This window comes from Nanorana parkeri, unplaced genomic scaffold (genome assembly GCF_000935625.1).
Source record: "Nanorana parkeri isolate BGI_ZX_2015 unplaced genomic scaffold, ASM93562v1 scaffold159, whole genome shotgun sequence".
Classification (NCBI taxonomy): Eukaryota; Metazoa; Chordata; class Amphibia; order Anura; family Dicroglossidae; genus Nanorana; species Nanorana parkeri.
The window spans coordinates 760,076-785,619 of record NW_017306427.1 but is presented as its reverse complement, the minus strand read 5'-3'; the positions used below and the strand labels follow the sequence as shown (position 1 = coordinate 785,619).

Here is a 25,544-nt window from a genome sequence, read left to right as displayed (position 1 = left end):
CGGAGCGGGGATGGGGAATCCCCCTGTCACGGCAGAGAGCCGTGACAGGATCGAAAGGTGAGCGAACCCGGTGTGTGTTCGCTCACCTCCAGATCTACTGAGCCGACCTGTGACAGTCTCATTGTCACAGGTCGGCTAGAACTATGAGGTGAGTGGAAATCACTCATCTCATAGTTCTCCTTTAATTATTCATCTTTTTTTTTTCTATTGGTTCAACTCAACTGACTTGTTTTGTTTTTTTTACCTCGACTCTAACGTCTCTCCTTTATTAAATACACAAGTGACTGCGATCATCAGCTTCATGTAAATAATTCTATATATGCCAATGCTATACATTAGTAACTAGTTGTAGTTTTTACTTATATATGTACGTGGAGCAGCCATATTTGCTCAATACTTATGCAGATCCCACATCCTGATTAGTAGCATGTTCCTCATTCTCAGCAAAAAAAGTCTGCCAAATCTACGGGGATTTCTGAAATACAGATGGAGTTCAGGTGTTTCCAATGAAAGGTTCTGTTAATGCTGCAACATACAAAGTCATTTTAGACAATTGTGCACTTCAAACCTTGTGGGAACAGTTTAGTGAAGATCCTTTTCTGTTCCAGCAATACTGTCCCATGTACAAGCCAGCTCCATGAAGACATGGTTTGATGGATTTGGTGTGGAAAAAAATTAAGTGACTTGCACAGTTGTCTGACATTAACCCTACTGAACACTTTTTGGATGACGATGGGGAGCCAGGTCTTCTCATCCAACATGGCTACCTGACCTCACACGAGCCAGGTCTTCTCATCCAACATGGCTACCTGACCTCACACGAGCCAGGTCTTCTCATCCAACATGGCTACCTGACCTCACACGAGCCAGGTCTTCTCATCCAACATGGGTACCGGACCTCACATGGGGCAGGCCTTCTCATCCAACATCAGTACCTGACCTCACAAATGCTCTTTCGGCTGAATATGCAAAAGTGCAAAGTCCCCAAGGACACCCTCCAAAGTCTTGTGGAAAGCCTTCTGAGAAGAGTATAGTGTTATAACCACAAAGGGGAAGAGGTGACTCCATATTAACAGCATGGTATTAAAACGGGATGTCTAGCAAACGTATATAGATGCGATGGTCAGGTGTCCACAGACCTTTGGCCATGTTCTGTAGTTTTAGGTGTGAGGCAACAGGACACAAAATAATGCTTCACATTTTCACAACTTAGTTTGGAAACAATAAAGCTGAACCCCCGAAGAGTGGCGCGCAACCAGTTAATAATTACTCAGGAGAATGTTCAGTGTGTCTGTATAGCCTCCAGCACAGATGTTTCTTATCTTCAGCTTAGGTCTTCAAGGGCAATCATGCTACAGGGCCAAGATATCCTCCTGCAAACATCACAATCATGAAATGGGGAGTGGTGGTGGGGGCTTTCTGTATTCATCTCAGCTAGCCCCGCCTCTGGCACAGAGTCAAGGCATTACATGTGATTTATTCACGGCTGAGATTTTGGCCTTTAGTTTGCTTTTCTATCATCACAGAAGATGTTGCAAAATACGGGGGCCGAGAAAGTAACCGAATCTCAACAACACTGACTCACTCAAGATAATACACAAGAAAGGGCAGAACATACAAATAGCTTCTTCCAAGACACGGCACGATACGCCGAGCATCCAAACAACAAGAATTCCTGTTTATTGGGTCACGTGTACATTAAATTTGTGTTCTCACTGGAAAAAAAAAAAAAACATGGAGTAAAAACCTAGTTGTCCTGATTCAAATTAGTTTTTTTTACCAAGCAGTATAGCTTGGCCCTGCCTCACCTACGCCACTTTGTTCATGATCATGACACGTGTATGTGTGTATGTAATGTGGCCATTGCCGGATAGTCACTCACAAAAAAACCAAGAGTGGTGCCATTTATTTGAATTTCATGTGTATTTGCACAGGAACTCTGAACAGCAACTTGCCAAGGCTAAGTCCACTCTATGTAGTTTTAGATGCATGCCCATGGGGGTCTTCAGAATGGAATACATCACAGTTTGCACACCTGCCTACGGCCACCAACCAACAGGCTGTTTGGTATACACCAAGGCTGTATTGAGCCGAGCTATTTATTGCTCATTGCATGGTTGTCTAGCATTGTGTTTCACTGTACAGACTCAAACTTTCAAATGGTCTGTCACGTCCCTGTCTGATCAGCTGCTGTTCGGGGTTTGAACCTGGGTCTCTGGCATGTAAGCGCACAGGCCTCGCCATTCAGCCACTGGAAGGACCTGGTTTCTGCTGCAGGTTTTTTGTACTCAGCAAGTCTCCGCATGGACACTTTGGCTCCACCTGCCAACCAGCTGTAGAAGATCTGCAATTATCTCAGGCTTTAAATACTTCCTGTGCTCTGAGCCAGTTGATTTAGGTTAGTTTCCTGTGTGAGCTACCTCTGTTGTATGCGGGATATACACCGTGACTCTTGCCCGTTTCCTGACTATTCTTCTGCTTGCCAATTTTGTACCTTGCTGCCTTCTTTTATCAAGACCTCTGCACGGCTCCCGACTACTCACCTGGATCCTGACTTTGCACCTTGCTGCCTGACCACGTCTTTGCCGTATCCTCAGCCTGAGATCCACTTTGGACTCAGCCTACTACAGGTGCGTTTCATGGTCAGCATACAACAGGTGTAAGCAAGTTCGGCACTCTCACTGTTGTGGAGCTACGAGTCCTGTGAGGCATTGTGAGACTCTGACATTCACAGGCATGACTCCCAGAGACATGAGATTTTTAGTTTCCCCACACAGGGTTGCCTACTACTGGGATGTGCCATCCCATTTATATTAAAAGTTGTCCTTCAAGTAGCTAAAAAGCTAGCTATAGCGTTTGACAGCAACTGGCTGTCTAGCAGAAACTGCCTTTACGGGAACTGAGCCCATGGAATCCCCTGGGTAGATATGGAAAGAGTGGGTACCTTGTGTACTAAGATCTCCCTGCCCCTCTGCGGTTGGACTAAGCCATATCAGCAAAACTACTGGGTTTAGGAGGCACTGTGTTGAAAATGTCCATGGAGAGGTGGTTTTAATACACCCCTGAAGAAACCTACTAACTCTCATACAAAGCGTGGCTTATCCTCATGCCCGGTTCTGCCCATGAGGCATGGCCATGAAACCCGGCCATATGAATGAAAACAAGGCCAAACTCAATATAGTGTCCCTCCTGCTTGCTTCAGGGCTGCGGTGCCAAATGCCATTACCTCCATTATAGCTCCCAACTGTCCCTCATTTAGAGGGAGTTTCCCTCTTTTCTAACCAAATCCTTCTTATTCCCTCTTTCCTCCTCAGTTGTATTTTCAGTCTGAAGCATGAACTTCTATAAAACAAATTGGCTTTCAATAAAATGTTATACTGCACTAAACCTGCCATCCAAATTCTATAATAGTTATTTGTAAAAAAAAAAGCCAGTACCAAGAGGTAGTTTAAAAAAATTAAATAAAAGTTATATATATAATGTTTTGTGTACTAATTCGCCATAATTCTCCATTGTCTGCATTACTGGGGGCATGGTAGAGATGGGTCCTTTGCCTGCTATAATGTGTCCAACTTTCCGGTCTCAGGAAGCTGGGAGGCATGCCTTCCTCACCAGAGACCTGACTATCTCAGATCATGCCAACTTTTTGTAAGTTGGCCCTATTTGCGTACATGCATCCAGGACTTCATATACAAGCAGATGGGGATGCTGCAGAGCAAATGACACACCGTGTACCTAAATCGCATCCACAGCTGTCTGCAAAGGCTCTCATTCATCCAGGGCATGGTATATCTGTAAAAAATAAATCAAGGCAACTGTATCTTGCTGTATTTCTTCAAGAAACAGCAAGATACAGTTGCCTTGATTTACTTTTTTTACAGATACAACCATGACTGGTTCTCTTTAGAAATAATGTTATACATTTGTGACCCCCGCCCCCCTTCCTTCCAAGACCATATTTAAAATTCCTGTTAATCAGGACCAGATTCCGTACATAAAAATATACTCTGGATTTTAAAGGGCCAATCTTTCCCCTCCAGCTGTTGTAACCAGAGGCATCTTCAGCGTCTTTGTTTAGTCAGTAATAATTCTGCGCTGGCGACATGCGGAATTCTATTTCACAATGTTCATCACATTTGCAGAAGGAGAACACCAGATCTTCTCCCCGACCTGCTCACTCAGCATCTGTCTGTTTTCTGAGGTTGAGTCATGTCTATAGCTCTATCCTGAAGGATGTTAACCCTTCTACAGGCCACATACCGACTTCCTGCCCAGAGAGTCCTGACGGAGCAGGACAAAGCACATTCCAGCATTGGAGTGTTATATACCAGCCAGACGGAGCACATGATATCAAAAGACCCGGCTCCAGGTACCAATTAGAGAGCAAACAATGGAGTTCACTTACAGGGGACCCAAAGCCAAAAAGGTTAACGTAAGAGAAATTAAAAAATGATACAGTTTCCACATGAACCACTTTGTAATATAAAGATTTACTCTTGAAAAGAAAAAATAATAATAATAATAATAATAGTATTATTATTTTTTCTAATAAAAAGGGATGCACCGATGCAGAGTATTTGGGCGAGAACTTGGCCAGAAAGCCTGCTCCATGCTTCCTCTTTACCTAGTGACGAGGGAGCATGGAGACGGCTTGCCTGCTAATCGGGAAACCGGGTGGCGAGTGTCTGCACGCCGCTCTGGGTTCCTGGCTAATCGGGAAGCTGGGTTGAGAGTCATTACAGGCCACCTGGCTTCCTTAACTGGACTTCTGGTATCAGTGAGTACCGAAAAAATAAAAAGCGATACTTGTACTCGATAACAAAAAAAAACGTCATCGGAGACAGACACAGAGACACAGACAGACACCACACAGACAGACAGACAGACAGACACCACACAGACAGACAGACAGACAGACACCACACAGACAGACAGACAGACAGACACCACACAGACAGACAGACAGACAGACACCACACAGACAGACAGACAGACACCACACACACACACAGACAGACACCACACACACAAACAGACACCACACAGACAGACAGACACCACACACACAGACACACAGAAAATACCACACACAGACACCACACACAGACACCACACACAGACACCACACACAGACACCACACACAGACACCACACACAGACACACACAACTTTTCTCAACATTTACATGCAATGCAGACCAAGCTGTCCAGTGACTGAGGTTGGAACAAGGTAACACTGCTGCAGTTGCTTGCACCTGGCACCTTTAGGGGCCCATTCACACCATAGCGTTGCAGTAATTGCACAATACTTTACGATTAACGTACACTATTGCACAGCGGACATTGCCATGCGCTAGGTGCATTACCACTCTCAGGTGCTGTGTGTCTTGGCACTGGTACACATGGCTGCCGGGAGGCACGTTGGGGTACGCGTGCAAAGAGCTAAACCACAATAATGTGTGTTGCACTGATGTGAAAAAAGTGAATGTGCACTACTTTTTTTCACCACAGCGCAATGCAATGTTTTGTGGTGCGGCGCGCTGCCCTGCAACACACGGCGGCTGGGAGACGTGTTGTGGTGCCATTAAAATGAATGCCAATGTAACACACGGTAATGCATGCAAGGTGCACTGTGCATTTATCGCATGGTATTGTATGGTTATTGCACCGCTATGGTGCGAATGGGCCCTTAGTCATGTGCACTCCAGGGAGGTATAAAAGACAAATGAATGGAGCTCTGTGATCATGAATTCATCATCAAATGTATTTTTAAAATACAAGCAGTGCAAGTGCCTGAATTTGACCTGTCGTCTGCCTCTTGCAGTCCCTGTACGTACATACATACCCATTCTCCAGGTTTTATGCCTTCAAAGACTTTGCAAGCACAGAAAATATGCATTTAACTCTATCCTGTTCAGAGTTGTCAAAACAGCATTTTTGTGGACTGAGTAGTGTCAGCCCTGCCCAGTTTTCTTTTGTAGAACTACTCAACCACTCCCAGATCCCTATAACAAAAAGGCTAATCATTCTGTAGTCCATGATAAAAACTACTCCACCACTCCCAGATCTCTATAACATAAAAGGCTAATCATTCTGTAGTCCAAGACGAGAACTAGGAGGGCTAAAGAACTAGGAGGGTCAATCACTCTACCAGAGATAACACTAGAACTGTGCACTGAGCGGTGACAGTCCTGCTCAGTGCCTTTTGCTGAATTACTCAGCCACTCCAGACTCGCAGCTCTATAACATAAAGGCTAAATGATTCTGTAGTCCAAAATAAGAACAAGGGCCAGTTACTCTGCCTGAGATAACGCAGGAAGTGTGCACAGGACAACTCTGAATTTCAGGCAGGATCAACAGGTATTTTTTTTTAGCACTCAAACAGATAAAACACTTTCAGCTGTGTCTTTAACAGACTAAAAAGGGGAGCAAATATCAGATGTTCATTGTTGGGGTTTACAAGTGGCCTTGCAGAGTCAGGAGGACTAGGCCCGTACCCACCAGGCTCAAAATGCCATGTATAGCTGGCTTTCATCATTGGCAGGTTTGCATTGAACACGCCGAGTGTCTATTTTTCTTGCACAGTGCATGGCAACAACGCTGCACTATAATTCTGTTCTGTCATCAGGATTGCATTTAAAAAGGAATGGAGAGAGCTCGGCCATCCCGCCTGGCGCTCCCGGTGCCCATTTCTTCTCCTACGTTGGACATGAATAAGATGAGAATTTCTTAACGCTGCTGAAGAGTGAACAGGAGGCGGCGTGTGGCTGGAGGCTGATCCGTGCCCCAGATACTCAGCCAACTAGAGCTCAGCGTGAGTGCAGAGACTAAGCTAAAGCATATTTACTAACTGCTCCCGTTCACAGGGGCAACCCTTTGTTTTCAAGATTTGTCCCCGAGAAATGGCTGCATCCTGTGCTGTAAAGCTCTCATGCCCCAATTCCTATCATCTACCTATTCCCCGGGCTATTATAGTGACCCTGACATCACAAGGTGACCTGTAACCCAAGAACACCTCGAGGGCAGCACAGTGGCGTTGTGGTTAGCACTTCTGCCTTGCAGCACTAGACGGTCCCCGGTTTGAACCCTGGCCAGGTCACTATCTATACAAGGAGTTTGCATGTTCTTCCTGTGCCTGTGAGGGTTCACTCCCACATTCCAAAGACATGCTTGAAGGCTAATTGGCTCCAGTCTTAAGCTGGGCACACACCTTACAACCATCGCTATTCTCTTGCGATGGTTGTAAGGTACTTTAAAAAACATACGATCTGCTTATCTTGGACAGGCAGATCGTACTTGCGATGATCGCAAGCCACGCCCCCCTGAGGGGCGGGCTTCCTATGACCGCAATGCCGAACGGGCAGTGTGCGCTTGCGCACACCGGCCCATCCGGCTTTTATCTTACGAACATGCTACACACCCGCCGAACATCGTACGATGCTCGGCGGGTTTTCGAACATGTTCGTAAGTTAAAAGTCGTGCGACCTTACAGTAGTAGAGGTCACATGGCTTCCACACACCTTACGATAATCGTACGATTGCGGGATTTCCCACGATTATCTTAAGGTGTGTGGGGACCTTAATTTGGCCAGTGTCTTATTTTCGGGGAAACACGGTACGTAAAGTGCTGTGTAAATTGTCGGCGAAATATAAAACACAATAAAGGAGAGCGTCCATACTTTCCGATGGACCTAGTCTTCGTACTCCGGTGCTATGCTCCCCAGGAGCTACAGATATCCAACATTTCTAGGTGTGTCGTATACCTGCCACCCCCCCCCCCCCCCCCCCCCCTGCCAGCTTATAGGTCCCATAGTTACATATCAGCCAGTGAATGGAAATACAGCATGCAATATGAGGAGCCAATAATGGCAGCTTAACTATTTCTCTAAGTTTAGGGCTCGTTCACACTCCGTGCACTAGCCGCATTGATCAATAGGGGCTCAATAATGCAAGGACACAGAGGAAACAATCGTTCTCCATGTGACCTGTACATGCCGTACCAAATGTGTTGGTGTGCATACATAAAATTGTTGCATGTCTGTTAAGCAATGCACAAAAACGTGTTACAAAGCACGTCAGCGCGTCGCAACATGCTACACGTTATGCATAGAGTTAAATATAGGAGTTTTTTTCTATAACTTGTATTTAAAAAGTAAACACTGCAATGTATTTTAATGCACTGCAGTACAGAAGGCGCACCAGAACGCGCATTATGAACACCATAATATACATCTGCTGGTGTGAACAGCCCTATAAGGCTGGGTTCACACCTAGGCGTATCAAATATGTGCGTTTGTCGCGCATTTTCGTGCCGCGCGTTACCGCGATTTGCAGTAAAAAACCACGCGACAAACGCGCGTTTCTGAGGGCTACCTGGCTGTATCCCAATGGATATGCGCGGCAAATACGCCCCAAAGAAGCTCCTGTACTTCTTTGGGCGTAGGGCGTTTTGTAGCGCGTTCATACGGCCTGTAATACGCCCAGGTGTGAACCATACCCATAGGAAATAATGGGATTTCAGTGTGTTTGAGAGTTTTGCAGAGCGTAGGAACGCGCTACAAAACGCCCAGGTGTGAACCGGGCCTTAAGCAAACAGGGTAAAGCACAGGTTCTGGGTCATTCCCAGGCAGCACATACTCCCCTGTCCTTCTCTGCTACCACTGCTCTGTTCAGGTGTGGAGAGCATGGGACTCGACCTATAGGGCCGCACAAATGTTTGGTAGCTCGGGCTTCCAACACTGAGTCCTCAGTCTGTGTAAGCTTCAAGGCACAACCTGTAGTTTACACAAAAGGGGTCTATATATATCTAGAGCTCTCCATTTATAAACACAATTTACAGAGCCGTTTTCCCTGCCACTCTGTGAACGTTTGTTGTGTGAGCAGCTGTAAAAATGAAAGCTCTTAGTATAATCTCCTTTCAGGTCGAATGTAATACTGCATTATGGCCACTAGATTGAGCTGAGGAGCATAGGAAAGGCTCATCTCATGTGCTCCTCAGCGCATCTAGTGGCCATAATGCAGCATTACATTACATTAAATTTGACCTGAAATGGAAATACTGTATATATTGAAAATGTTATTTTTTTGCATCTTTTGGCACAGAACGAACGTTCATAGAGATTCAAGGGCTGAATGGCTCTGCAAATTGTTTATAAGCAGACCCCAAAGGGGCTTATATGCAGAGAAAAAGTTGAAGAGCAAAGGGAAGGAAAGCATGTGCAGCTGGTGGGGTTGGCATTAAAATGAACCTTTTGCTTTGCCCTGGATAGTAAATGTGAGGATAAAAATATGGGAACTTCTAGTGCCAACAGTAGAGAAGCCTGTCCCCTGCCAGCACACTGCAGAGAAGGATTTTGTAAGGAAGCAGAGGTCCAAATGACCCTTGAGTAGTCTGTCTGTCCCATTGCTTTAAACTTAGGAAAGCTCAGGCTGCCTGATGATTGGAAAGATCTGGCGTAGCAGGGGACAAGTCAGACCTCCACAGAGAGACCACGGCTTCCACACACAGCTTATCTATCAGCAGCCCAACATTTGAGTTCACTACATTATATCAAAATATGTTACTGGCAATGTTAGAAATAATACTACTTTAACAGTTGCAAGGACTGCAGTACTGTGCCAGGTACTGTTACCACCCATTAAAAGGGCAATACAAAAATGTACTTTTAAAACTGCTATTAAAGAGTCATTCCAACGAAAGCTAATTTAGTGTTCGGTAGATGCTGGAGAGTTAAAGGAGAACTATGAGGTGAGTGTTTTTCACTCATAGTTCGAGCCGACGTGTGACAATGAAACTGTCACAGGTCGGCTCAATAGATCGGGAAGTGAGCGAACACATACAATCGCTCGCTTCTCAATCCTGTCCCTGCAGAGAGCTGTGTCACTCACGGCTCCCTGCAGGGATCCCCCCACCCCCCATATGAGGGGCTCTCACCATACCTGCACTGACTTCCCGTGTCTACTGGGGTTCCCAGACACGGAACACATAACAGGTGGATGACAGAACCGAAAACGCCCATGTGAATAGGAACAGAGTCTGGAAAAATCTAATTGTTGAAAGTCAGCAAGACATACAAGAATCTAGGAGTTGACACAGCCCACCAGGCTCCCTCTAACTAAAATATTGCCTTTGGTTGGAGTGACCTTTTAGCATCTTACTGTAGGCATTTTACTGCTCCACACATCTATGGAACTTCTACAACATACAAACGCAGTGGAGGCAGCACCTAAAAAAGGCTTGCTCTACTCAATACCACACATTGCTGTAACCATTACTTCCACTTGTACTTAAGAAAGGCCAGATGACGACATTTGCGATTGGGAAGCATTTAACCAGCTTGTTTTGTAGACACTCACCAGCTGTTTGCTGAAGTTTTGCACGCATTGTTCGAACTGTTCATCTTTCGTCTCATCTGCTTTGCCCAATTTCTGGAGCACCTGAAGGAAGGAAAGAAAGAAAGAAAAAAAAATCCAAGATTAGAAATTTTAGTTAAAATACAAAAACAAAGTGGAGGACAGATTGTGAAGTTTAATTTTCTAAGCTGCACATCATATTAATGACTTATTGAAGCTGCAGGCAAAATGTCCTTTGTGCAGCAGAACAGAATGATCCTCATTTAATAAAATTATCCTGGAAGGGTACGCCGGGTACAGCACACACCAACCTCTCAGCCAAATTACTGTATGTTCTCAGCTTACAAATTTAGACAACTGATATGTTAAAGTGACTACACACACACACACACTTCTTATGAAGATAGGAGACTTGGTGGGCCATTAGCCTATCTTTCCATGCTTAAACCCATCCAGGTCCCCCATGTGACATCATACATGTGGTTAGGACCTTCATTTTTCGTTCAGATAAATAAAGTGGAAAACCACTTGGTGCAATAATGACCGATTCCAACAACAGCTGGGAAACACTTGTGCTCCCCAGGGAAATCAAAATACGGACCACATCTTGCTCATGCACCACAAGCTACGGCCCAGTTTTGGGCAGAACATGCCAAAGTCTGACCGCCTCCAAGTAGACTGGAATGAGGAACACACCTATTCATAATAGTCCCTACCCCAGAGGATACTACATTCTTTCCCCTCCCCAGACACATCTACCTTCTAGCCATCATAGTAGATTGAGTCAAAAACACGGCTGGATGTTTAGACTATTGATATGTTAGGGGACCACATACACTTATTATGAAGACATGCAAATGAACTACTGAAGACTATCATCTTTCCCCCCTAAACCTGACCAGGTCCTTGATGTGATGCTACTGGCAACACACATTGGTATTACCTGCTTTTTTGGGAGTTAAAGCTTTGTATGCTATAATGAGTGCTCCTAACAACCAAGAAACTCTTGTGTGCCCATCAGAGAATAGAAATATGGTCCACTTCTTGCTCAGTCATTACAAGCTACCGCCAGTTGGGGCAGAGCCTTGCAATGTCTGATCAAACCCTAGTAGAGTGGTATAAAGAAAAACTATTCATATTAGCCCCAGTCTTAGAGGATTCTACATTCTGTCCCCACCCCAGAGGAGTCAACCTTCTTGCCAATTTAGAAGATTGCTTCAAAATAGGGCTGGATGTTTCGCTAAATGCACGAAATATAACTGGATGTTACCAGGGTCGGATTTCCCATAAGGCCAACCAAGGCCCGGCCAGCAGGGGTGTGGGATTCCTATCTTCTGATGCCTGGGAAATGCAGTTCCGGGTGCTAGGCGGGTAGTTGTTTACTACATTTAGCACTGCTTTGGGCAAGCGGAGCTAAATGTACAGCGGGGAAGCCGCCGCTTGTTTTGTACAAGTGATTGGGGGGGGAGGAACCTGGCCTTGGGGAAGCAGAGAGTAAATCCAGCCCTGGATGTTACTATGTGTAAGAAATAACACTGCAGACTGTTAATCCAGGGAGTATTAAAATTAATTAGGGGATCAGGAGGATTTTTTTCCCCTGCTACAACAAATGAGATAACATCGTATAATTGCTTTTTTTTTCCAACTCAAGGTTTAGGGTTCTGATGTGGGAAAGTTTTTCATTCATTTCTACCTTTGGGTTGAACTACATAGACAACTACAAATTTAATACCTATGTAAACTACTCTGCCCCTCCCTAGAAGAGTGTACAACCCAATTTACCATCACAGTCACAAAATATATTACAAAGAAATAAAATGTGATGCTTTAAAAAGTATAGAATCCCTACATCCCAATCAGCCAACATCAGTCTTCACCCCAGAGGAGCTTACTACCCAATGCTGCCACCGCTTTCAATTTATGGTATAAGAAGAAAACCAGCTAACCTACCGATATATTTTGTGGTAGTGACAGGAAGCCCAAACACCCAAAAAGGAGACGCATAGACATGGACCGAACACACCCAATTCTATGCAGCATCCATGGTGGGAGCAGAACTTAATCTCCTGCATTACAGAGACATTACTAAGGATAGCATTGTGGTGCCAGGTATGCCGCAATCCCCCATATAAAGCTGGCACAGAGCAAGGTGTTCAAACTGCTGCAGAAACCATTAGTCTTGAGGAGGCTAAAAAATGAAAGGCCAATTTCCCACAAATGTATGTTTTGGTGGGCCACGTCTACACCCTTTAACTTCTTGTGTGACTTGTGGACTCTAGTGGAAAGCTCTCCCAGCAGTAGTTTGTTTCTCCATACTCTTCCCTGACAAACAAAAGAAGTCTCTTATAAAATCAAACTCCCTAAATTTGTGGCTGAGGGATGAGATGGAGATATCTTACCCCTGGAGCCCGAGACACACAAGAAGCCAGCCATGCCCTTTAAAAAAAATTATAACCCATTTGGTTTCTGCCGACTGCACCAGCGTACTTTGTACCATGTACCTCAAATTACATTACTTGTTTATTTTAAATAACCCGATTGAATTTTTGCCTATGTGTAAGAAATTGGTACAAAGAATTTCTGCTTCATACATAAAATTCCAGAAGCAGAACTTTAGACCCGTCACTGACACATCTTATCAGCTCAGTGATTGCTGCAACATAGTGGAAACTTGTAACCACTCATCGCTTATCAGTACTTCAATGGTTGTCGAGTTCTCACATTTAAAGGGCCCAGGAAGGAAGGAAAACCGTGAAGGACTAAAAGTGGCTGCAGATATTAAAGGTTTGTCCACACCATAGCAAGCATTATGGCAACATGCAATAACGCACTGTAGGTTTGTGTTGCATGCAATGCTATTTAAAGGGAAATGCACCCCAACACACATGCATGTTCACACTGGAGAGCTAAGTGTACACGGTCATTGGTAGGGGAAAGGGGCAATGCTAGGGGCATAAAAGGACGAAAAGAAAACAGAATCTTGCAGTCTGTGCCCCCCCACCCAATGTGTTGATGGGCATCATTTTCAGACTGGATAGGAATGCTTTAGTCATGTCAGCATGTGCACAGCCTGACCTTCTCTTCTGAGGTCTTCTCTCCCAGAAGAGCACGGCGCAGCCCCACTTTCCAGATCCTTTAATTATTTAGCACGACACGCAGAGTCAAACCAACCAGGAACTTCAGTCAACAAAAAATGTCCAAGCATAATAAAGTGCATCTTCATTACAAAATCTGGCAAGTCAATGATGCCAAGGAAATCAAGGTACGCTGAAATGGATCTGAACCACAACTGGGTTCACACAAGATGTCTGCTGCTGTTCCTAATTATGTCGTTTTCGATGCACCGGAGAAATCAGAAACACAGGATTAAGGTTTATGACGCATCTACTTTATTCAGGGCGGTCTCTCTCCTTTATACACAGATAACAGGAGAGTGCTCGTCACACATATGCCCACCTCTGTTATCTCTAAATGTCTTGTACTATTGGGCAAACTAGAGGGGCTGTTAGTTAGAGTTTTGTGTCTCTCGCTAATTGGTTAGTCAAAGATATCTTCTGCCTGTAGCGTCCTCCCTCGGCATTCCTTTCATGTGTCCTCGGCGCGCTCCCGAATACAGGATATCTCTCTTGGTTACGCATATCAACGCTAAAAGCTGAGTAAGGAAAGTCACAAAGCTAGGAAGCAAATTCAAAACAATTTAAAACATAGAAAAGGACATTTTCTTGATATGATCCATATTCCTTCACACACTCTTCCGCAGACACAAAGCAAAAAGGTTACTGGACATTGAACAGTGAATGCATCAGTCGGGGCCTGAAAGTGGGGAAGAGGTAAAGTGTAAATAAATTGACGATCGGTGGGTTTTATATGACAGAAGAGTCTGCAAGTCTCTTCTGCCATAAAAGCTTCTTGCCGCCATTAATCAATGTTATTTTTAACATCGCAAAGTTTTTAATTCTGTCTATGACCCCACTGGGTCTATTTTATCTAACTTCCTGCCCCTGCAAGACAAGGAATGGAGGAGTGGCTGTTACTAGGATAGGAAGGCAAAAACATAGGTCATAAGGTATGAATTAAAACTTGTTGTAACTCTTACCTACTTGAACAATGTTATTTTAGAGAGATTTCCCATCACTTCCCGTCCTTACAGAAATCTTGCTACTAGTAGCTGCTCGCGGTATACTGAGATGCCGCAGCTGAAGCGGATCCCGACAATTGTGCCGGGATCCGCCCAGCTGCGTGACAGACAGCTGGCTCTGCCTATCTAGAAGCAGAGCCAGCTGTACCGGCCCCCTCCCACGTCCGTTCCGCCAGTCAGCGCTGGCAGATCGGAGCGGGGAGAGGGGAATCCAGCCCCTCCCCTGTCGCGGCAGAGAGCCGTGACAGGATCGAGAGGTGAGCGAACGCCGGTATGTGGGGCTGGTTCTGCTTACACACCCACCATCTGGGCACTCGCCCTCGCACGTCACAAGGGGACGGGGAATGCCCCTGCAGTAACCGATTGGCCCAGGAGGGGGTGTCAGATACAGTTTTGCACCGACTCATGCAAACCTAGGTGACCTGGGTTTGCACCAAGCCCTCGCTAATCACTACTGAGGAGGATAGAAGGACAGAGGGGTCAGGTACCAAATAAAGAACAGTTGGAAGCTATGGAAAGAAGTCCTAACCCTCCCCTGCGCTATCCAAAACTAGGGGGAACAAAAGTATATATATGTGGGAGTTGAGCTTTTAATGCCGTAAAAAAAAAAAAAAACGTTTTCTCCGACCATTTTTGTGGCTTTAAATGGCAGCCCTCCGCGGGAAAAATAAAAGTTCTACTTATGGGCCACCTAGACTTTCTGCACCCTCCACTGCACCTGTTGTAGCCTTGCCCTGGCTTGTCAGTGCAGAGAACTAGATTATGTAACCACAGACACAAATCACTGGAATATCAGGAATTCCATCCTAATGTAAATATGACAGGTAAACCGGCTACACCCAGTGACACGGGGCGAAGGGAAATGAAATCTCAATGAATAATCAAAAACACACCTTCGAGTGATGATAAAAAAAAAAAAACTCAGAAACTGCCAATGAGTCACAACGGTGGGAAGAGAAGAATGAAAATTTAAAATGCAACACAACAAAATAAATTTGGGTTGCACCTCATACAGGTTGGGGGTTTTCTGCTACTGTATCTCATTTATGTATCATTTTTCCTCAGCGTTATATGATGACCGATGTCCAGAGTCTGCTGTCGATGTGGCCATAGTAGCGGCTGGTAGTTTACTTTCTTCTACTGGCTACTGAACCTGATCTTCCTCTACCTTGCACATAAAGGGCTCATGCACACAGACTCAAATACGAGAGTATAATACGCCTGTATTTGCAGCACCTGGAGGCCCCAGTTGCTGCGTTTTTGTGCCCATACTAATGTATTGATAGAATACACTGTATACAGCAGCTGGGGCTCCCAGGGACCCCAAATACCGGCATATGTTATGCTGAATGCCCATATACCTGTATTTGCATCCGTGTGCATGAGCCCTTAAGCACAGCGCACCTCAATCTCTTTTCAGTCACGGCACCCTTTAATCTTAAGGCAGCCTAGTCTGAAATGTAGAGGATTTTAAGGGGGGACCCACACAAAAATTGTTGTTCTCCCTTCACATTAAGTCTTTGCTTCAAATCAAAACACCCCTTTCACATTAGAGCCCCTTTCCTTCACTTGAGGAGCCTTCAGTCCCTTCCTCAGAGTCCTACCATCACAACATTTTGAGGCACCCCTGAAGAAGACAGAAGGCATCCCAGGGTGCCACATCACCCTGGCTGAGAAAGGCTGCCTTAGCATGCCTCCTTCTCCAAATACACCGTAAAAACCCTTTCAGAACCCAAGGCCCATAAAAGGTCCATACAATTGTTTTCAATGGCACAGCGCAGACCTGTAGCACTCATAATTTCCAGGTGTCCCTCATTTGGAACCAAGTCCCTTTGTCCTTCTTTCCTCCACAGTTCTTTTTGGTCTGACTGATACTGTGTAAAGTAAATCTGTGCCCAGACCATGCACATGAAAGAACTTTCATATTCAGGACAAGCAGTGAAAACGCTTTAAAAACACACAAGTCTTCATTCACTTCGGTAGCTATAGGAATTGTGGAGAAATTAATCTTCAAATGTTACAACAGAAGCAATGAAATCAAATTCTTTCCCTTTTGCTTCCTAAAGGAGAGCAGCAACTTGGCAGCTTCCTGGCCAGTAAGCAAACAGCTGTTAGAATCCAGACTTTTCTGTGTTAGGCAATTTACACCCATAGGCGTGCACATGCGCATATCAGTGTACAGTGTATTTTGGTAATACAATCCTATGGGAAGAAAAATGCAGCAGCTGGGGCTCCTTGGCGTACTTTTTTTATGCTGTATGCCCATACGCCTGTGGCTGAAATGGTGCCAGCATCACAGCAGGTAGGTAGAGCGGTGGCACCAGGGGGGGCGTCACCCGGTGTATCCGATGCGTTATGATGTCCGTGGTGTGACGCTATCACGCATGCACAGTGATTAAATCTTGGTGATAGACAGCGGCAAAGAGAGGAGGGGTTATTGACTCAGCGGGATCAGGTATGCCACCCCTTTTTCTTTTGCCGCTATTGGGCTCTCGATCGAGTGCACAACATTTAAGAGGGGGCGACACCCCCTCTGATGTGTCACCCGGTGTGGGCCGCAACCCCCTTGTGACGCCACTGGGTAGGTATATGGTAACTCTATGCCCTATATTTGACTCTAAACTCACGCGCTTCCCTTATGAAGTTTGCATTTTCTCCTTTAGGTTGTTAGGTTGTGCGGATTCTATTCTAGTGCTTCAGTTTCCTTCCACAGGCCATAAGCATACTAGTTGGTTAGTTGGCTTCTCCCATATTGATCCTTGTGTGTAAGAGTTTGGTAGAGTGTAAGCTCCTTTGCAGGACAGGGAGTGTTAGAACGTGTCCTGTGTACTCCTGTCAAAGTCTTGTGTAATATGTCAGTGCTATAATAACTGAGGGCTGTACACACATACAAAGACTTTGAAGTCCTTATATGACCTCTTCATCCTTCCCGCATCACATATAAATCTAGAATGTTTCTATAGAGGAGTCTCATCACATAATCATATACATCACACATCCTGATTAAGATCTACTTGTTATATTTGCATTGTTTCTCTTATTTCCTAAAATGTTACTTTCTGCATTACTATAAAAGGTTCTTTGCATTTAGATGGGCAAGACAGGAGATTAAAAATGAATCGGCGTTTCCAAATAAGAAGAGTGGAGACTTCCTCTAAAACTAAACCATCTCCGGGATCTGTCACTCCACCTCATTGCAAAACCAGATGTTCAACCTCAGCCGTAGAGCGTGGAGGCAGCACCCTGACATCACAGCTCTGCTGTGTAGCTACAGATGACTCAACTTTTCCAAAATTACAATGTGTACATTGCTTTTACAGGGAGGATCTGCTCCGGGGAGACATGGGGAGCGAGATTTAAAGGGACAGCACACCCAAGACAAATCTCATTTAGAAATTAAGGTTCAGACATTCCCTTCACGCATTGTCAATGTTTAGTTTATGATGGAGGATGTCGGTTGCCAATGGTGAAATTTTGTATCGAAACCCAAGTTGGCCACAAGTGGATCAAAACTGAGTAATTTCCAGCTGAAGCGGACAAAATCTGATCCATGGGCAGCTGGCTGCCGGCTTCTAGAAGATTCCTCCATCCATACTATTAAGCATGGGTGGGGGGAATTGAGTGATTTCTCTCATTCAGCCCAGAGGGCTCTGGGAAAAAGAAAACTCCCTTTGCAGTGGGGTTGCCTCCACACTGCAAGGGGCAAATGCTTGTTTAGGTCTAAAAAAGGTACCTGGTACCAAATCCCCAATCATGCGGGTTCCCTTCAGGATACAAAACCGGTGTTCTGTCGAAACCTCCAACTCCTTGAGATCTCCAATGACCTGACTTCCTGTTTACTTAGAAGTAAGAGGTTTGGGCGAGAAGGCTCTACTGCACATGTGCCACCCGTGGCATTTCCCTATACACGTACTACACAGCAATAAGGTATTAAAATGAACTAGGGTCAGACTAATATAGCACGTTATTAATCTGAGTTGCCCCACTCAATATGGCTGCAAGCGATGGCCATATTGAGTGGGGCAACTCCGATTAATAATGTACTGGATTAGTCTGACCCTAGTTCATTATAATACTTTATTGCTGTGTAGTATGTGTATAGGGAAATGCAGCGGGTGGCGCACGTGCAGAAGAGCCTTCTCAGCCAAGCCTCTTACTTCTAAGTAAACAGGAAGACAGGTCATTGGAGAGCTTGATGAGTTGGAACTTTCAATAGAACACCAGCACCTGCAGCCTTTTATCCCCCTATGCTCCAGAGGTCGGAGGCCCACTGACATCATTGAGTACACTGCAGGGCCCCAAAGTGCCAAATCCAAGTGGCAGCCCACAAGCCGCAGCACAAGAGAGAAAAGGTGAGCACCGACTGCCAGCAAGGTGGGGAAAAGTAAAACTGCTTTAATCAATACCCTAGACCTATCCGAGTGTTTAACCCTTGCAATGCGGCAGATGTCCTATTGCAAGGGGAGTTTTCTTTCCCCCGGAGGTGGGCTTTAAGATGGATCCAATCCAACACTACAACAGGCAACATTTCTGCCTAAAGGTTCTGAAAACCAACAATGATTTTTTTTTCTTGTGTGCATCACAGGAATGGATTTTAACTGCCCCCAAATTTTGTCAAAAAATGAGAAAAGTTTGGCAAAATTTGACCATTTTGCCAAAATGCATTGTGAAATGGGAAGGTTGGTATTGATGGCATCTTAGGCTGAGCCTGTTCATGTGGCAAAAAAAACTTTAAGAAAGTTTCACCCAAGGAGCTTGGTGACCAAAATGGAGAGTTTTAGCTAAATTAGTTTTAGAATCGTTGTTTTTACCCCTAGAGCATAGCGATAGGACTTATGTGACCAAGTAACTTTGAGAAGACCTCAAACCCTCCCAACTACGGAGTTGTAAGTAAATCTAGAGGAGATGGTACGTTCAGCCTGTAAAGTTGGCCATACACCTTTTTCTTTAAATAAAAAGAACAAGCCCATTCCCCCACCCATACTAACCAGCATAGATGGGGAATCCCCCTACCACTACCATCGGGCAGATGAGCCACTGTCAGAAGACCCAAAAAGTGACTGCATGGCTGTTGGTGGGCTGCAATCACCATTTGTCCAAGAATTTTCAGAACAGCTCCAGCAACAGAAAAGGATGCTAAAGGGGCCACACACTGCTTGAATTTCATCCAAGTCAGCAGAATTCAGCCGACATTTGAGCAGAGTATTGTCAGCTAAATGTGTGACCAGCTTGACTCTGCACAAGCCCTGAACACATCCAGATGGTATATGGACGATGCAACGGCCTGCAGTCGATACAACTGTTTCTGGTTTAATGTGACCACATAAGAGATAATAGGCCCCCCTCTCTGTTTATACACATGTGCTCGGATCTCAGTCTACATATTAATCAGTCTGTTTAGTAACATTATACAGGCTGCGATTGCCGAGGAAGGTGCAGCTGTCATGCATTACTTGTCAGGCCGCGGAACGCCAATGTCTTTACGAGTTCACAGTCATCCTGCCTGTTTTCTGTTGGAAACCAATCATATGCTATAAATAGATTGTTTCCATGGCGAATGGATAAAAAGGGATGATCCTTCTAAGCATCGGCTGCATTCTATAGCAAGGCTGTTCAGACAAAGCATGCATCGTTTTCATGGTACGGAGCTTCCACGATGCTTTGCTGATCAGAGGTGCTGGATGAGATGTCCTGCGCAAACCCCATCCAAGACTTCCAAACAGCGCTGTACACCCAGTGTATAAAAAAGGGTTTTTTCTTTTGCATTTTAGTGCAGGCCCTTTATAAACATTACACTGAAAGCCAATACAACCCTCCTCCACAGAGACCCCCTCCACAGAGACCCCATCCACAGAGAACTCTTGTACTGTACAGAGACCTCCTCCACAGAGAACTCTTGTACCGTACAGAGACCTCCTCCACAGAGAACTCTTGTACCGTACAGAGACCTCCCCCACAGAGACTACCTGCACAGTACAGAGACCCCCTCCACAGAACTCTTGTACTGTACAGAGACCTCCTCCACAGAGAACTCTTGTACCGTACAGAGACCTCCCCCACAGTGACTACCTGCACAGTACAGAGACCTCCTCCACAAAGACCTCCTCTATAGACCAGAGATCTCCTCTATAGACCAGAGACCTCCTCTACAGAGACCTCCTGTACAGTACAGAGACCTCCCCCACAGAGACTACCTGCACAGTACAGAGACCTCCTTTACAAAGACCTCCTCTACAGACCAGAGACCTCCTCTACAGACCAGAGACCTCCTCTAGATAACATTTTAGGAAAATAAGGATTTCACATTACGACAGACCAGCCTTTCTCAACCTTTTCTCCCCAGAGGAACCCTTTCAATATTGTTCAGGTCTCAGTAAACTCTTGCCAAAACTAGTCTATCTACAGGCATTGATACATTATATTGTGGCATACCCTAAGTATTTGACCCCTCCTGCTCTACATTAAATTATCACCACTAATAACCATGAACTAAAACAAAATATTAATGGCCAAAAAAAAAAAAGAAGAAAGAAAGTGAAGAATACACTAGTGGCTAATAAAGTGTCCACTTACAATGACGGTCAGTGGGAATTTGCTCCATTATACTAATGGTTGATGGAAAATTTCTTCTATAGATTGGTAGATAGTAGGGATGTCACGATACCAATACTAGTATCGGTATCGGGGTGGTATCTGGGTCGATACAAGGCATTTTCACCCAATACTAATGGCCTAACCCAGCCCTTTAAATTTGGGGGGGGGGAGCGGCTGCCTGAGGTCCTGCACTCGTGGGGACCTTCGACAACAGTCTTTGACAGTACTGGTCCGGCTCCAATTTCTTCCTCCTCCTTCCCGGCATAACTCAGGACAGCCCCACACCGAATGTACAGCTCTGGAGCCGACAAGCCCAGCACACACCCAGAGAGCACTGGAGAGACCCAAACATAGCTCTGGTGAGGCCTGCACGCAGCCCTGTATAATCATGTATTGATGGGGATCTGTAGTCCACTATTGCTCGTTGCCAGTCTTCATTGCTGAATAATCATGGATTGAGTCACAGGTCTTCATAATTATAAAGAAACTGCCCTAAAATCATTATCTTGTACGGTTTCAGAATAAATGTCACATGTCCCTTTAAGAAAAAGTATCGGTAATTGGTATTGGGGCGTACCTGAGGGAAAATACTTGTACTTGGTCTTGAAAAAAAAATGGTATCAGGACATCCCCAGTAGATTGGGTTGGCAGGATATCAATCTACCATTGACCAGTGCTCAAGAAACCCCTAGAAACCCTGAGGAGGAACCCTAAGATTGCACAGAACCCTGGACGATAGACATGGTGATAGACCAATACCAGGAATGCCGACAAGGGCAATATTGTTCTTGTTCAATTGATATTTATAGAAAGTAGATAAATACAATGGCATATAAAACACAGCAATTAGTAACAGAATTTGCACACATGTAAATAAATAGAACAAGGAAGGGTTCACATCCACACAAAAAAGGAACAAATGTATGACAATCAGATTTGAAGGCCTCTGCAATGTTTGGTGGTGGTTATGGTGATTTTCAGCCACTGAGGTAGGAGATGGCTCGTGTTGGCTTTTGAAGATAATGGAAGCGTAGAGTATGGTTTTGCTAAACCATTGAGCAGGACCCCCTAACACACACACACACACACACACACAACCTTCAAATGGTGTCCAGGGCATATGCCATATGTCCCATTCCCTGGATACACCACTGAGTATAAATGCAAACAGTGCTTCCAAAACAGAGATTTGGTTTTAGTTATAAACCCTTTCAGGAGGTATAACAATATATAGATAGATATATAATCTCTCTATCTATATATAAAAAATCTCTCTCTATATCTCTATCTATCTATATCTATGATCTAGATCTAGAGAGAGAGATAATGTACTGTGCAGTAAACAAGCCCAGCATGTAAACTGCGCTAGATTACACCAGCGGTCTGAGATAACGCTGAATGATAAGGTCACTGAAAGTGGAGAGGATGTGGCGCTGTAAGCACTCGCTGGAGGAGTGTCATGTGACTGTTATTTCACATGCAGCCTTTAGATGAATATAAAGTTATTATTTAAAGGAAAACACCATTCACTGCCGGGATCACGTTACCCCAAAATTACTGTTGCAACACCACATCCAACACTGGGCCAAAAAAAAAGCCAAATTCTCCCTGGATGGGGGCCTCATGAACCCCCAACACTCTTGTACCGATACCAAAAATCTAGTCAGAACTTTTGAGCTCATCAGAGGCTTGATGAATGTCGCTGGAAATTTTTTATTGATTTTAACATTCGATTTTAGAAATGATTGGATTTTCATCCAATCTAATTCAAGGTTAGAAACTTATTTGTTCAGGAAAAATTTCTCCATCCCGCTCCTCACATTTTTTTTTTCCTCACTATGGTTTTAAAACGATCGTCGATTTGACCCCATTAACTGTTAGAAAAATCGGACAAATGTTCTGAAAACCAAAAAAATTTTCGAATGAAATTTAAAATGGTGAATGGCGAGCTCATGTCTACCATAGATGAGAGTGCACCTGGAAGCGCATGTGGTGTCATCAACAGCTGTTTTATTATCCTACGTGAAGGCTTTAAAAGCTATTTATGAACCTCTAAAGAATTCTCACGGACAGAGATGGCTTTAGCAGGGAAACGTGTCAATCGGGGTCGCAAACTGCAATTCCAGGAAACAGGTGAAACCAATTAGTTAAACTGCTGATGACATCCAGCAAACATTGTAGTTGTGCTGAAGTCAGAACGTTCATTCAGATTATCTCAATCCAAGTTCCATGAAAACCTGTGTAGATTACCAAAGAACTCCTCCCCAGGTCACTGGGAGTGTACTTGCTGTATTGCCAAATCACATTAAAACATTGAAGCGAGTCTGAATTCAAATAGTACATACTATAGAACACTACAGGCGCGCCGCAAGAGACGGCCAGAGGACTGCAGGCACGCCGCAAGAGACGGCCAGAGGACTGCAGGCACGCCGCAAGAGACGGCCAGAGGACTGCAGGCACGCCGCAAGAGACGTACTACCGGCACGCCGCAAGGGAAGGCCACAGACTACCGGCACGCCGCAAGGGAAGGCCACAGACTACCGGCACGCCGCAAGGGAAGGCCACAGACTACCGGCACGCCGCAAGGGAAGGCCACAGACTACCGGCATGCCGCAAGGGAAGGTCAGAGTATGTAAACATGCTGCCAGGGATGGCAAACGAAACTGCTAGAGATGACTGCTATGACAGGGCAAGAGGGAAACTGAGGCTACTGTCTTCCAGGGTCCCGAGGGTCGCACAAAAAGTGCCAAAGGGCCACAGGTTGGGCTGCAGGGCATTAGAGACTACAGGAAGCTTACTGACTTTGTATATGTAATCATTACAAACTAGATACAGAAACATTGCTTTGAACAAAAAACAAGCAGCCATTAGAATATGTATCTTTGGAGGATCATCTAATGATGATAAAAAGATGTATATTTCCAGAATAGATTTGCTCGTCGACAGCCCCAGCATGTAGGAGGAACTACAAGGTCTAGCATGCCTTCCCCAAGGATAAGTATTGCTGGAGCTTTCTCTACAGTACGAGGCTCGCTGTCCTTCAGTACGAACGCTGCATTAAATTCCACTTTCCCCCCCGCTGGCCACATGAACCGCTCCTTCTTGGCCCTTATAGATTGCACTTCTCGGATGACAAGATCAGGTTGTGTCTCAGCAGTTTTATTTTTAACATCTGGATTAGGTTACAAGGCGGCGGATCCGGAACGCTCTACACAGTGGAGAGGCTGAGCGCGACAAAAAAAACGGGGGAGTCTACATCCAGACCCGGGGGGGGGAGTGGGGTCAATGGGAGTTTTTGTGACCACTGGCTCACTTTAAAAGAATGCAAAAATCTCATAGCACCCAGAATAAAATGTAAGAAAAATTATGTGTGGCCCCTCCAAAATCCATATCAGACCGTTGTACCAAAAAGGGGTCTGGTATAGGTTTTTAAAGCCATGCAAAAAAAAAAAATTGGGGTTTACCCTCCAAATCAGAGTCCTCCCTTTAAATCAGGAGCCCCCTCATTTCACATAAGCCCCCCTTTACATCAGAGCCCACCGCCTTCATATTAGAGTCCCTTTACATTAGGAGTCTTTCTCCACCTCCCCCCCCCCTTTATGGGGTCTTTATGAGCGGCCATCCAGCCAGCAGATGTGACCTGTTGGCCCGATTTAGTTTGAGGACATTAACATGAATTTAAAGGAGAATTATGAAGTGAATGATTTTCACTCATCCTCATAGTTCAAGCCGACCTGTGAATACGAAACTGTCACAGGGTCGGCTCTATAGATCGGGAAGTGAGCGAACGCACACCATTGCTCGCTCTCTTTCTGATCATCTCCCTGCAAAGAGTCTCCACAGCATTGTTAGGATCAGTCCCGGCTTGCGCGGATCTCGGTATATAGTGAGCAATATCCTGCTATATATTGAGCTTTGGGTCACGGGAGGACATTAGAATATGTCCTCCGTGACCCTAAAGAGAACTATGGGATAAAAAGGTTACCACATAGTTCTCTTTTAAAGCTGAACCCTGGGCACAAAAGCGCTCACTTAAATATATTCCTCAGTAGCCGCAATGTATTCAAATCCACTTTGTGTACACCATATGCCTTTACAAACCCAGCTGTTATCTTGCAGAAGATGCACTGACATCCTTTCTCTGCTGCAGTGGCGTCACAAGGGGGGTGCAGCCTGCACCCGGGTGACACCATTGGAGTGGTGACACCAAAATGACTGTCATTTTGGTGTCACCCCTCTCTGAAAAGTCGGGCGCTCCATCAAGGACCGAGAGACCGACAGTTGGAGAGAGACCGACAGTTGCGAGAGAGAGAGAGAGACACCGACAGTTGCGAGAGAGAGAGAGAGACACCGACAGTTGCGAGAGAGAGAGAGAGAGACCGACAGTTGCGAGAGAGAGAGAGAGACCGAGAGAGAGAGAGAGAGAGACCGAGAGAGAGAGAGAGAGAGAGAGAGAGAGA

The 25,544-nt window shown here is 45.1% G+C and overlaps 1 protein-coding gene across 1 annotated transcript in view; it reads right to left on the bottom strand.

Annotated features, from left to right (window-relative positions):
- Positions 1 to 25,544, bottom strand: part of BIN1 (bridging integrator 1) — a 104,231-nt gene that overhangs the window by 50,418 nt on the left and 28,269 nt on the right. Inside the window, exon 2 of the mRNA XM_018554447.1 lies at positions 10,350 to 10,436. Within this exon, the coding sequence (XP_018409949.1) occupies positions 10,350 to 10,436 (87 nt within the window). The remainder of the gene's footprint in view (positions 1 to 10,349; positions 10,437 to 25,544) is intronic.